This window comes from Oncorhynchus kisutch, linkage group LG29 (genome assembly GCF_002021735.2).
Source record: "Oncorhynchus kisutch isolate 150728-3 linkage group LG29, Okis_V2, whole genome shotgun sequence".
NCBI classification, from domain to species: domain Eukaryota; kingdom Metazoa; phylum Chordata; class Actinopteri; order Salmoniformes; family Salmonidae; genus Oncorhynchus; species Oncorhynchus kisutch.
This window is the reverse complement of record NC_034202.2, coordinates 18657294-18670601: the sequence shown is the minus strand read 5'-3', so window position 1 is coordinate 18670601 and position 13308 is coordinate 18657294. Positions and strand designations below refer to the sequence as shown.

At 41.4% G+C, this 13308-nt stretch overlaps 2 protein-coding genes across 7 annotated transcripts; one reads left to right on the top strand and one right to left on the bottom strand.

Annotated features, from left to right (window-relative positions):
• Window positions 1-4633: 4633 nt before the first annotated feature.
• Window positions 4634-9794, bottom strand: LOC109873944 (delta-aminolevulinic acid dehydratase-like). 3 transcript variants are annotated; one of them, XM_020465641.2, is made up of 12 exons: window positions 9635-9794; window positions 8068-8190; window positions 7859-7909; window positions 6981-7077; window positions 6732-6867; window positions 6544-6627; window positions 6324-6412; window positions 6111-6166; window positions 5918-6005; window positions 5717-5803; window positions 5378-5507; window positions 4634-5276 (listed from the first exon to the last, which is right to left on the bottom strand). In XM_020465641.2, exons 2-12 carry the CDS (start codon window positions 8181-8183, stop codon window positions 5218-5220), a joined length of 993 nt encoding a protein of 330 aa, XP_020321230.1. In that variant the 5' UTR covers window positions 8184-8190; window positions 9635-9794; the 3' UTR covers window positions 4634-5217. The 3 variants fall into 3 exon arrangements, with proteins under 3 accessions (XP_020321230.1, XP_020321229.1, XP_031665037.1); XM_020465640.2 differs by lacking the exon at window positions 9635-9794 and adding an exon at window positions 8738-9446; XM_031809177.1 differs by lacking the exon at window positions 8068-8190 and having other exon boundaries at window positions 9635-9770.
• LOC109873945 (transmembrane protein 203-like) lies at window positions 8801-12578 on the top strand. 4 transcript variants are annotated; one of them, XR_004206150.1, is made up of 3 exons: window positions 8801-8905; window positions 10795-11596; window positions 12002-12051. XR_004206150.1 is itself a non-coding variant. In XM_020465644.2 (3 exons), the coding sequence occupies exon 3, from the start codon at window positions 11110-11112 to the stop codon at window positions 11524-11526; it is 417 nt and encodes a 138-aa protein (XP_020321233.1). In that variant the 5' UTR covers window positions 8802-8905; window positions 10201-10261; window positions 10897-11109; the 3' UTR covers window positions 11527-12578. The 4 variants fall into 4 exon arrangements, 3 of the variants coding, with proteins under 3 accessions (XP_020321233.1, XP_020321232.1, XP_031665038.1); XM_020465644.2 differs by adding an exon at window positions 10201-10261 and having other exon boundaries at window positions 8802-8905; window positions 10897-12578; XM_020465643.2 differs by having other exon boundaries at window positions 8804-8905; window positions 10897-12578.
• The last annotated feature ends 730 nt before the right edge of the window (window positions 12579-13308 follow it).

The window sequence follows — 13308 nt, the reverse complement described above, 5'->3', positions numbered from 1 at the left end:
GATTTGTGAAGGGAAACCGGCGTGGGACATGGGTGCGCACTGTGTTATAAATCAGAATATTTTTTGTGCGTAAGCACCTTCTGTGTTTCGTCCGTACGCCACCTTTTGAGTGAATCCTACGCACAGTTTTATGAGGGCTCAGAGGTGGCAGAACAGAGTACTCGGGTCGGGGTGTAAAGGGTCTATAACCCATACAGTCTATGACCAAAACCATCTTCTGAAGCCAAGCCATGTTGTGACTCAGCAAAATTACGATTATACAGCAAACAAGTGTAATATACCAGTTTTGTTTACTCAATATTTAACCAAAATAAGAGTTATGCAATATTAAATTAATTAAGTAATTTAACAGTCTTCTATGCTCATTAAAACAAGACACCTATAAGAGAATGGTTTGTATTTTTTTTTCTCCATTGGCCAAGGAGTTACCACTCCGATCACGTTTTAGGTTGTATTTTACCAGGCTGTCATATAGCTATGCTGGTTGTCCTTGTAGGTAGACACATTTGCAGGATTGTGTTAATAATCTGAACTGTGATCTACTGTAAAGGTCTACTACACAATTTCGTGTATGAAAATGTAGAAGGGGCAATTATAGATGACAAATAGAGCTTTGAATTTCACTGGGTGCAAAATAAACATATTTGCTGTCCTAGTGAAGGGCCCTAGTATATATGCTATAATAATGTCAATCATAGAAAGATGAGCTTAAAACTGTTTAGGGCTGCAATCCCGTTAACAGGATTGATATGACAACAGCCAGTGAAAGTGCAGGGGCCAAATTCAAAACAACAGAAATCTCAATAAAAATTCCTCAAACATACATGTATTTTATACCGTTTTAAATGGAATCTTGTTGTTAATCTCACCACAGTGTCCGATTTCAAATAGGCTTTACAGCGAAAGCACCACAAACGATTGTTAGGCCAACACTAACTCACAGAAAAACACAGCCATTTTTCCAGCCAAAAAGAGGAATCACAAAAAGCACAAAGAGAAAATGAATCACTAACCTTTGATGATCTTCATCAGATGACACTCATAGGACTTCATGTTACACAATACATGTATGTTTTGTTTGATAAAGTTCATATTTCAATGTAAAAAAAATCTGGGTTTACATTGGCGCGTTACGTTCACTAGTTCCAAAAACATCCAGTGATTTTGCATAGCCACATCAAATTTACAGAAATAGTCATCATAAATGTTGATGAAAATACAAGTGTTACACATGGAATTATAGATATACCTCTCCTTAATGCAACCGCTGTGTCAGATTTCAAAAAAACTTTACGGAAAAAGCAAAACATGCAATAATCTGAGAATGGCGCTGAGAAGTTATTTTTTATCCGCCATGTTTGATTCAACAGAAATAATAATTTAAATATTCCCTTACCTTTGATCTTCATCAGAATGCACTCCCAGGAATCCTAGTTCCACAATAAAATGTTTGATTTGTTCGACAATGTCCATTATTTATGTCCAAGTAGCTACACCTGGACAAAAATAACACCTATGTGAGAATGCTATTCATTGACTACTGCTCAGCGTTCACCACAATAGTGCCCTCCAAGCGCATTACTATTGCTAAGGAAACTGGGACTGAACACATCCCTCTAACTGGATCAGACTTCCTGACGGGCCGACACCAGGTGCTGAGGGTAGGCAACAACACATCTGCCACACTGACCAACAACACGGAGACCCCTCCTGTACTCAGTTTACCCACAACTGCGTGGCCACCCATGACTCCAACGAACAGAGCGGCACGTCTTGCTCTTCATTGTAATCAGAGGGCTAATATACAGTGCCTTGCGAAAGTATTCGGGCCCCTTGAACTTTGCGACCTTTTGCCACATTTCAGGCTTCAAACATAAAGATATAAAAAACTGTATTTTTTTGTGAAGAATCAACAACAAGTGGGACACAATCATGAAGTGGAACGACATTTATTGGATATTTCAAACTTTTTTAACAAATCAAAAACTGAAAAATTGGGCGTGCAAAATTATTCAGCCCCTTTACTTTCAGTGCAGCAAACTCTTTCCAGAAGTTCAGTGAGGATCTCTGAATGATCCAATGTTGACCTAAATGACTAATGATGATAAATACAATCCACCTGTGTGTAATCAAGTCTCCGTATAAATGCACCTGCACTGTGATAGTCTCAGAGGTCCGTTAAAAGCGCAGAGAGCATCATGAAGAACAAGGAACACACCAGGCAGGTCCGAGATACTGTTGTGAAGAAGTTTAAAGCCGGATTTGGATACAAAAAGATTTCCCAAGCTTTAAACATCCCAAGGAGCACTGTGCAAGCGACAATATTGAAATGGAAGGAGTATCAGACCACTGCAAATCTACCAAGACCTGGCCGTCCCTCTAAACTTTCAGCTCATACAAGGAGAAGACTGATCAGAGATGCAGCCAAGAGGCCCATGATCACTCTGGATGAACTGCAGAGATCTACAGCTGAGGTGGGAGACTCTGTCCATAGGACAACAATCAGTTGTATATTGCACAAATCTGGCCTTTATGGAAGAGTGGCAAGAAGAAAGCCATTTCTTAAAGATATCCATAAAAAGTGTAGTTTAAAGTTTGCCACAAGCCACCTGGGAGACACACCCAACATGTGGAAGAAGGTGCTCTGGTCAGATGAAACCACAATTGAACTTTTTGGCAACAATGCAAATGTTATGTTTGGCGTAAAAGCAACACAGCTCATCACCCTGAACACACCATCCCCACTGTCAAACATGGTGGTGGCAGCATCATGGTTTGGGCCTGCTTTTCTTCAGCAGGGACAGGGAAGATGGTTAAAATTGATGGGAAGATGGATGGAGCCAAATACAGGACCATTCTGGAAGAAAACCTGATGGAGTCTGCAAAAGACCTGAGACTGGGACGGAGATTTGTCTTCCAACAAGACAATGATCCAAAACATAAAGCAAAATCTACAATGGAATGGTTCAAAAATAAACATATCCAGGTGTTAGAATGGCCAAGTCAAAGTCCAGACCTGAATCCAATAGAGAATCTGTGGAAAGAACTGAAAACTGCTGTTCACAAATGCTCTCCATCCAACCTCACTGAGCTCGAGCTGTTTTGCAAGGAGGAATGGGAAAGAATTTCAGTCTCTCGATGTGCAAAACTGATAGAGACATACCCCAAGCGACTTTCAGCTGTAATCGCAGCAAAAGGTGGCGCTACAAAGTATTAACTTAAGGGGGCTGAATAATTTTGCACGCCCAATTTTTCAGTTTTTGATTTGTTAAAAAAGTTTGAAATATCCAATAAATGTCGTTCCACTTCATGATTGTGTCCCACTTGTTGTTGATTCTTCACAAAAAAATACAGTTTTATATCTTTATGTTTGAAGCCTGAAATGTGGCAAAAGGTCGCAAAGTTCAAGGGGGCCGAGTGCAAGGCACTGTAAATACTATGCATGCCAGTCGCTCTTCGCTAAGAGTCGAGGAGAGACTGACTTTTATTTTTAATAAGAAACGTTAAATTCCAAATAGTTTGCATACTCAACTTACACACAGCTCTGACACACACACTTACCCCACATGCCACCAGGGGTATTTTCACAGTTCCCAAATCCAGAACAAATTCAAAAAAGTGTACTGTATTATATAAAGCCATTATTGCTCAAATGAACAGAATCTGGTTTAAAAAAACATAAACCAACACCTTACGGCACAACGCCTCTCCCCTATTTGACCAAGATATTTTGTATGTATTTATATGTGGACTATGTGTGCCGTTTTGAAACGTATGTAGTTCTGTTGTCTATGTCATGTTACTTGTTTTGTGTGGACCCCAGGAACAGGAGCTGCTTTCGCAACAGCTAATGGGGATCCTAATAAAATACAAAAATCATTAAGCTTGCTAATGACTCCTGGTGGTAGGCCTGATCACTGACGACGATGAGGGCCTATAGGGAGCAGGTCCTGTCATGGTCCAAACACAGCCGTAAAGAAGGCATGACAATGCCTCTTCCCCCTCAGAAGGCTGTAAAGATGGGCTCTCAGACTCTCAAAGTCATACAGCTGCACAATTGAGAGCATCTTGACTGGCTACATCACTGCTTGGTATGGCAATTGCTTGGCATCTGACCGTAAGGTGCTACAGAGGGTAGTGCGTGCACACGTTCCAGTACATCACTGAGGCCTAGCTCCCTGCCATCCAGGACCTCTATAACAGGAGGTGTCCGAGGAAGGCGCTTAAAATTGTAGTCATAGACTGTTGTCTCTGCTACCACATGGCAAGTGGTACCAGAGAGCCAAGTCGAGGCTTCTAAACAGCTTCCACCCTCAAGCCATAAGACTGCTGAACAGTTAATCAAATGGCTACCCAGACTATTTACATTGATCCCCTATTTATTTAGCACTAGCTCTATGCACTCAATGGACACTCAAACACACACACTTTTACTCTATCTATCCTGATTGCCTAGTCCCTTTTACCCCTACCTACATGTACATATTACCCCAATTACCTCAACTACAAAAGTACCCCCCTGCACATTGACTCAGTACTGGTACTCCTATATACTGTAGCCTCATTATTGTATTATTTCCTTTAAGTAAAAAATGAATAAAGGTATACGTAATAAAACAAAAGTAAGTCTATGGACCATATTTCAAACTCGATTGTAGCTTTATTGTTGTTATCCCAAAAAATGTGGACATTGGATAGGTCCATTTACCCTGGTCAATAAGAGCTTTACAGGTTTCTTAACCCAACTTTACAAACACTAGTAAATATCAGTGCTGAAGCCAGAGTGGCTATTACAGAAGGCACAGAATAAAATAAAAAGTCCATAATTACTCAATTTGGAAAACTATAGAATAGTAAAAAATACCCATAAACCCACCAAGACAATCAACAGATAGATGAAAAAAAACAGGACTGTAAAAGCTAACATTAGGCTAACCCTTCAAACCTTATTTGATATGCTGTGGTTACAAGCTAGAAGAATACCATCTTTGGTGAGAATTTGTGGTTGCTGCACATGATTAAAAAAAAGAGTCCCAGAACAAAATATCAATGTTATATAGAAAAATAAACTGTAAATGAATGTATGAAGATAGATTGCCTGTTCTCACATGTCAGTTTGGCTTCAGTAGACCCCATTTGTCAGTGTAGTTCAGCATTGAACAGCTTGGTAAAAAGGAGCTAATCGCATGTCAATCCGTAGGTCCATCCTTCTGTCTGTTACTCTTTCAGCCAGGTGAGCAGTTGAGGTGCGTAGTAGGTGATGATGATGTCAGCACCTAAAGGGAAGAATATAAAACTAGAGCAGTAGAACTCATTCTTTCTCTATAGAGAACAGAGCACTGTTCCTCCAGACCCAATGACTTCCTTCCCCTCTCACCTGCCCTGCGGAAGGCGGTCATAGACTCCAGTACAGCGGTGCGCAGGTCAAAGGCTCCAGCCTGAGCTCCATGCCACAGCATGGCAAACTCCCCTGACACGTTATACACCGCCAGTGGGTGATTGGGGTGCTGGAAGGGAGCAGAGGAGGGTGGTGAGAAAAATATGGAGCAGGTAAAAGCAGAAGGGTTTTGTAGTCTTCATAACAACTAATGATAGGCTTGTGTGTGTACCCTTGGATGTGAACTTAATGTTTGGTTATTTCGCTGAAACTATCGATACTGATCCTGAAGCCTGAAACTCTAACCATGCAGAGAGAAATTAGTCAGAACATACTAACCTTGTCTTTGACCTCCCTCACTATGTCCAGATAGGGCAGTCCTGGCTTCACCATCAGCATATCTGCCCCCTCCTTGACATCTCTGTCCTGAGAGAAAAAACATAAAACAAAACCTCAACCACCTGGGTAAATTGACTAGCTCTGACAAAAACACACTCTCTCTACCTTTCATACACATGCATGCAATTCAGACACTCTTACCACAGCTCGCAGTGCCAGGCCCCTTGCACCAGGTGGCAGCTGATAACAACGCCGGTCTCCAAATGCTGGTGTGGACTGTGCTGCATCTCTACACACACACAAAAAACAGAGCTTCCTTAGAGCATCCTGTCAAATAATAACTGGTAAGTAAATGCCTTTTCTGTCCATACTTGGTTTTACAATCATTAGTTACCTGAAGGGACCATAGTAACAGGAAGCAAATTTAGCACTGTAGCTTAGTACAGAAACCTGGGGGGGAAGGAGGAAAAACATAACTTTTTTTCCCCAGGAGATTCAGCCTTAATGGCTTCTTTACTAAGGGTTTCCTTATGGCAAATGCTTTCCTTTCCTTATTGAGTTCATATGAATATAAGGTTATGTACAAACTAGTGCTCCCATCTGTTACCTTGTTGCCCATGTCATTGGACATCAGTGATTGTTTGATGGCTCCCACTCGCCCATCCATCATATCAGAGGGTGCAATGATGTGACAGCCTGTACGAGACGAACAAGAGATCCCAATGACATGGGTGTGGTGCCCCATTGAGCAGTATCAACATCGGTCCAGTACCCTATTTTTAGAAGTGAGAGTAGATAACAGAGGGGGGAGGAGTGACCAGACTCACCAGCACGGGCGTAGGCCAATGCCACTTCTGCCAGACGCTGGCAACTGGCACCATTGTCCAGAGTGCCATCCTCCCGCAAGATTCCTGAGGGCGAATCAGAGTGCAGTCTTATAACACTGTAGTGTTAATCAAAGGAAGTTAGATTTGCATTTGTTGTAGGCGAAAAGATGTGATAGAGAGTGACTGACCACAGTGTCCATGTGAGGTGTAGGGACAGAGGCAGACATCACAGGCCATCAGCAGGTCAGGGAACAGAGAGCTTATCTTCTTCACAGCCAATACTGCCGGAGTATCACCTGTGTCTGCACCCGAACCCCTCTCATCCTGAGAAGAAAGGTCAACGTTATGACAGTGTGCAAGGTTGCAGTCATAAGCCCTTCAGAGTTGATGTGGCAAAAGAAAATACACATTTTACGAATGCATATACTTTACTGTACCTTAGCGATTTTGGCAGGCACGCCGAAAATCAGCACACACTTCAAGCCTTTCTCCACAAGGGGGCGTAGCATGCCTTCCAGTTTATTCACTCCATATCTGTTGGGAGAAAAAGAGATTGAGGGGGGACACAGGGAATGGACAAACTAAAGTGCTAATTCAATACCACTTTGAGGCAAGCAATTACAAAGTGGCACTTCATTACAATGCACTGGGATGCATTTGATCTCTATAGCCTAAAATAACATTTGTTTTGGTCAACAAACCAAATCAGACTGAGTGAGAGAACTATTAACAGTCATTTCAACACTGACACATAATAGTTTAACCTTTATTTAACTAGGCAAGTCAGTTAAGAACAAATTCTTATTTTCAATGACAGCCTAGGAACAGTGGGTTAACTGCCTGATTTGTACCTTGTCAGCTCTGGGATTTGAACTTGCAACCTTCCAGTTATTAGTCCAACGCTCTAACCACTAGGCTACCCTGCCGCCCCTAATACCAAGGCTTAGGCCTCAGTATTATATTACAGCCTATTTTATTGTAACCAAATGGTGCATGAGCAGGGAGGGTTGTGTGGGACAAACAGCTAACGGATTCTCTCCTTATCTGGATCCACCCTGCCTCACAGTACTTATCTGGAGGTCACAGCCTTGATCTCAATGGTTCCCATCCCCCACTCATTCCCACTCTCAGATCACTTTGAAACAAAGACTGAATAAAAATGATCTTTCAAAGTAATTTATGTTTTAACATTTGATTACAACAAATGACACATTAACAGGACATTATGGGTATTCAACTACTGTACCTAGTGTAGATAAGCAATTACCATAGATGAGATAATCAACCACATGAACAGGTTATCTGGAGTCATTACCTGGCCTGGCCTGGTAGACTAGCGATGGGCTCCACAGCATCAGGACTGTCACTGTTGGAGAAAAGAACAAGAAAGCTGCCATGTCATAAAAACACACAGCCACTCAGATATAGCCCACAGTATAACTGACTTTGACACGGGGGAATCTGGCATTTGTATCACAACATCAAGACGACATCCTAGTGTCTGTGTGGGAGAGGAGACATTACGTGACGAAGATGGGGTAAATAAGATTCTCAGGTCTCAAGTCTGAGGCACAGCTCTGCCAGCATCTGAGTGTTGCGTGAAAATAGCCACTGTGGAGGAGAGAATCTACCGGCTGCATCTTTGCGCTGAGAGAAAGAGAGAGGTTTGACAGTGTCACCTTTATTCACCCCCACATTTCTGAGATGCATTGGAATGAGAGAGTAGTTTAGGCTATAACCTGACTTAAACTAAACAATTGGATGACCCTGAGTGACAGCAGTGATAATGCTTGCTTTCACACAGCTGGAGGCAGAATAATTGCTCACATTTATGAAAGCCCATTGCAGATCGCTTTAATTCTATAATTTCAAGATCATTGACATTCAAGGTCTACATTTATGAGAACTAAGCAAAATCCGATGTAAAACAACAGTTTTATATCGGGATGTGACGAACGACAGATGTAATGAACGACAGAAAGCTAACTTTGACTATCAACAATCATGTGCTCAAATGGGCCAATGATATGCCCCATGCACCACACGACTAGAAAACACACTTGCAACTCCTCCTGGTCATATTCCGCAGATTTGTAAACCTTGCAACATTAAAAAAACGTAACTTGTCGGCATTAATTAACATACAACAATGTTAACTCTACTAAAATAAATACATGGATTTCGGTGTTCTTGCCTTGTACAGTATGTCCGTCCGTCCTCCTTGGCTTGCACTAGACGCAGACACCTCACTGCACAAATTGTTCCGTAAACGTGCAAGTTCCCGCGATAGTACACGGTAGATTTAAGTGACGGAATGAAAACCTTATGAAAAGGCAGACCTGACACTTGAATCGGAATTGAGGTAAAAAAAATATTTAAAAAATGGGAAAAAAGCTAAACCTTGTCATGTCCTATAATAACCCATATTACTTGACACATGAACAGATGGATAACGTATCTGTAGCTAGTATGAGATGGTAAGGGCTACGAGGTAACTTTAGCTAGCTAGTTGTTGATTGTGCGAGTACTGTAACCACGTACTTTGCTGTAACTTTATTGTAGCTCAGCTAACGTCAGCCTAATGATCTGACAATAAAGCATTTTACCAGCTAGCTAGACTAACATTATCGGGAATCGTTTGTGAGCGATTGTTGTCAGTTAAAACTATGAATGTAGCCAGGCAGTTAGCTAGCTGGCGAACGATTTCAACTGTCACCATAGTACAGTAGTCTTTAATCACGACTCAGTCCCATTACATTACACATAAGTAATTGGAAAAAGGCGTCTTGTAGGGGGGAGTTTTGTGAAGATCCCCGACGCTCGGTCTGAACATTAACATGCATTGCTTGCGGTACGGATTTGGACGCATAAGGACTTATCTTTCATATCAGCAAGAAAAAAAAAAAAAGGTTAAGAGTGTTGGGCCAGTAATCAATAGGTTGCTAGATCGAATCCCCGAGCTGACAAGGTACAAATCTGTCGTTCTGCCCCTGAGCAAGGCAGTTAACCCACTGTTCCCCAGTAGACCGTCATTGTAAATAAGAATTAGTATTAACTGACTTACCTAGTAAAATAAAATAAAAATACACACCTTGATAGGGTTAGTGTTCCCACGTGACCGTATCTCCACGTTAAAGCGCTTGTTTACGGAAGACAGGAGGCGACCGCCTGCGCTAATTAGCTATCTAGCATGCTCCGAACAGCTGTGTAAGCATTGGGCCGTATGTCCACCAGATGCACATGTATTTTGCCATATGTTGTTTTTGCCAGATGTCTAGCCCACATTTTCCGTACTTGATGCACATGTGCTTCGCAAGGCTGGAGAATGGTTTTCGACCAAATCTAGCTAATAATTAGAACTGGTTGATCCCAAATAGAGTATTACTGATTTCACTAGTTTACCCTCACATTTCAATGTGAATTTGGTCGGTTCGTCCAAAAAGTTACATATTGCAGCGTTAAATTAAGACATGTTTTCATGAATTTTTACAATATAACGGCAGCAATTTTTTTTTTATACAACTCCCATCTGATATTAGGACATTGACATTATGATAATATTTGAGAGCACTAGTTTGCTCTAAAGTGGTTATAGCTTTGACTGCATGCTGACAGTGAATTCAGTGGCTAACTACACTACAAACATAATTTTGCCAGGCTCCTGTGAAGCAATTGTAATGTCCATCACAACGTACACAAGTTTCCTGATGAGCAAGGGGTAGTATGTTTTAATTGAATTTTGTATTAGAAACATTGTTTTGGATCATTTTGAGGAGATTTCATTAGTTATTTAATGGGGAATTGGGCTTACCTGGAAAATCTTTTCTGAGTGTTTATTGAGAATCGATTCACGTTTAGATGGAGTATTTGGCTGTTTTGGTTGCCAGAACCAATTAGATTCTAACAGAACATGTAAGGTCCTTGGACTATAAGGAGTAACGATAGGTTCCTTTAGTCCATTATTGGGATACTGTCATCAACCCTTGATATATTGTAGGCTATTTGTGAAGGACACATACTACTAGACTAATATTAGTCTAGAAGACAGAATGAGATTGTAACAACGTTTGCTACTTTTGGTAGTTGTTCCAATCAACTTCACGCGTGTTACAATATAGCTTGGTAAAAGGGAAGGGAAGTGAAGTAAATACTGTCACTTTGTTGATGTTTACAGTGTAACATTAGGTCAATTTCAATACATTGTAAACTGTTGTCATGCTCTGAATAAAATGTCTATGTTTCTAAATAAAGGCAGAACAACTTGATTCCATGAAGACATCCTCCACATGTGAAGCTCTTCATTGGCTCACAGTATTTCGTCCCCTCTGCCCCCTTCTGTCTTCAATGATGTAGGTGTGCTTGATCGTCTGTGCAGCAGTTCCTTGTTAAGGGCCATTTCCTATTGCCTTCTGTGGATTTCTGCCCAGACCTCAATGTCTCCCTTCCCTCACACTTTACCACCCTGAGTCTGGAAACGTCACATATCCTGAGTAGAACCAGTGAGGCTGCCCCATTCAGTCCCTGGTTGAACAGTCCACCTGAATCCACTCCCTCCACCCTAAGGCCATGCTGTTCTCCCTGCAGGAGCTGGTCCAATGGCTGGGCTTTGCCACGTTTGAGCTCTTCCTCCACCTGGGGGCTCTGCTGGTCTTCAGTGTGCTAGTAGCGCTGCGGGCTGACCTGTTTGCCCCTGGCATGAGCTGGTGGCTGGTCTTCGTCCCTCTGTTTGCCGTTGATGGCCTCAGCACCTACTTCACGGCTATTGTATCCATCCGGCTGTACCAGGAGAATGAGAAAAGGCTAGCAGTGCTGAGGCTGCTGTGGGTGCTGATGGTGCTCGGCCTCAAGCTGGTGTGTGAGGTGCTGCTGTGCCAGAAGTTGGTTGAGCAGGAACAGGCACGCGACCTGTGGTTTGGTCCTATCGTCTCACCGCTCTTCATCCTCCTGCAGCTACTGATGATCCGCGCCTGCCGTGTCAACTGATTCCAAGGGCGGTGTGATGAGGGCAGGAGTCGTTTATCATCCATAGAAGATCCAGGTTTATTCATACTAGGTGACTGTTTTAATTAACTGACTATTGAGAAATAGTTTTTGGACTAATGGCTGGAGAGATGAGGGTCACAGGCTTCCCCTCCATTTCTAACCTTGTCTGAGGACAGTGTGACAGAATGTGTTTTCCATGAGCAGTCCTTTGTCAGTATGGCTCTCCTGGACATTGCTTCCTGTGGATACCTTTTTTTTGTATTTGATCTGTTATGGACCTCTTGCTCAAGCATGTATTGATGGCCTCATTTTATCCTTCATTGTAATTTATTTCCTGATGTGATGCGGGAGAGGGACATTTGAGAATTGAAGTAATCGGTCTTTTGAATTTGGTAAGACTGTTTGCAGCTTTGTTTGTTTTAGCCCATTTATTATGTTCTTGTTTTTGTTACCCTTGTTGTGTTTCTCTATACAGTACCAATCAAAGTACCTTATCCTCTGCAGCAGATGTAACTCTGGGTCTTCCTTTCCTTTGGCGGTCCTCATGAGAGCGCTTGATGGTTTTTGCGACTGCACATGAAGAAGCTTTTCCGGATTGACTGACCTTCATATCTTAAAGTAATGATGGACTGTCGTTTTTCTTTGCTTATTTGAGCTGTTCTTGCCATTATATGAACTTGGTATTTTACCAAATAGGGCTATCTTCTGTATACCACACCCCTACCTTGTCACAACACAACTGATTGCCTCAAACGAATGAACTTTTAACAAGGTACACCTGTTAATTGAAATGCATTCCAGGTGACTACCTCATGAAGCTGGTTGAGAGAATGCCAAGAGTGTGCAAAGCTGTCATCAAAGTGTTGTTTTGTTTAACACTTGTTTTGGTTACTACATGATTCCAAATGTGTTATTTCATAGCTTTGATGTCCTCACTATTATTCTAGAATGTAGAAGATAGTAAAAATAAAGATAAACCCTTGAATGATTAGGTGTGTCAATTTTTGATTGGCACTGTATGTCTAAATAAACATTTGAGCTGGTAAAGTTTATCATGCAATATTATTTCAGCTCCTCAAAAATCTATGAAACATTAATCAGTCAACTTTGGATCAATTCTGAACAGACACAATACCGTTGTGTCTTTTGTTCTATTTGTTTTATTTGGTACAGTATGTTCACTGTTATCCCTTGTGATGACGAAGTGTGACCACGGTGTGTCGCTATTTACATTGAAGATGGGAGTGGTGACCGACTCATCAATTTCCGATGCCCAAGTCAACATTGGGAAGGACATTCAAGTTATAAAACTAAAGCAAAGTTCACATGGGCGTGAGTTCGTGGAAGGAAAAGTCATAAGCGTAATAAAATCAAATGTTTTATTTAGCTGTTTGACAATTTTGGGCTCATCAAGCACTAATCTTCATTTTTGTTCTCCTGTTACGTGGATGACAGTGAATCGAACATGATCCACTCACCAACTATAGTCTTAACAGGATTCCATCTAATGTTCTTCCTAAATAACTTGTAGATTAGTAGCAGGCATAGCCTGTCATAATGAATTATATTATATCTAAGACATTTTTCTTTAGAGGCAACAGCAATAACTTTCTTGTGTGTCTTGGACTTTCCTCAGATGAAAACCTCAGAGCTTTGTTCTTTTTAAGCACAACATATCAAAAACAAGTTTAAAATATGGAATTGAACTATTTTGCGCTCTTTCTCTAGGCACACCACAGATAAAAACAAATTACAAAAAAAATCCATTGCATATAGGATGCA

Coding starts and splice junctions, on each gene's coding strand:
- LOC109873944 (XM_020465641.2), bottom strand. CDS start 8,183: ATGCAGCCGGTAGATTCTCTCCTCCACAGTGGCTATTTTCACGCAACA. Junction 7,910..8,067: donor ATTTACCCCATCTTCGTCAC/GTAATGTCTCCT, acceptor TTTCTCCAACAG/TGACAGTCCTGATGCTGTGG. Junction 5,277..5,377: donor GACCGCCTTCCGCAGGGCAG/GTGAGAGGGGAA, acceptor TCTTCCCTTTAG/GTGCTGACATCATCATCACC.
- LOC109873945 (XM_020465644.2), top strand. CDS start 11,110: ATGCTGTTCTCCCTGCAGGAGCTGGTCCAATGGCTGGGCTTTGCCACG.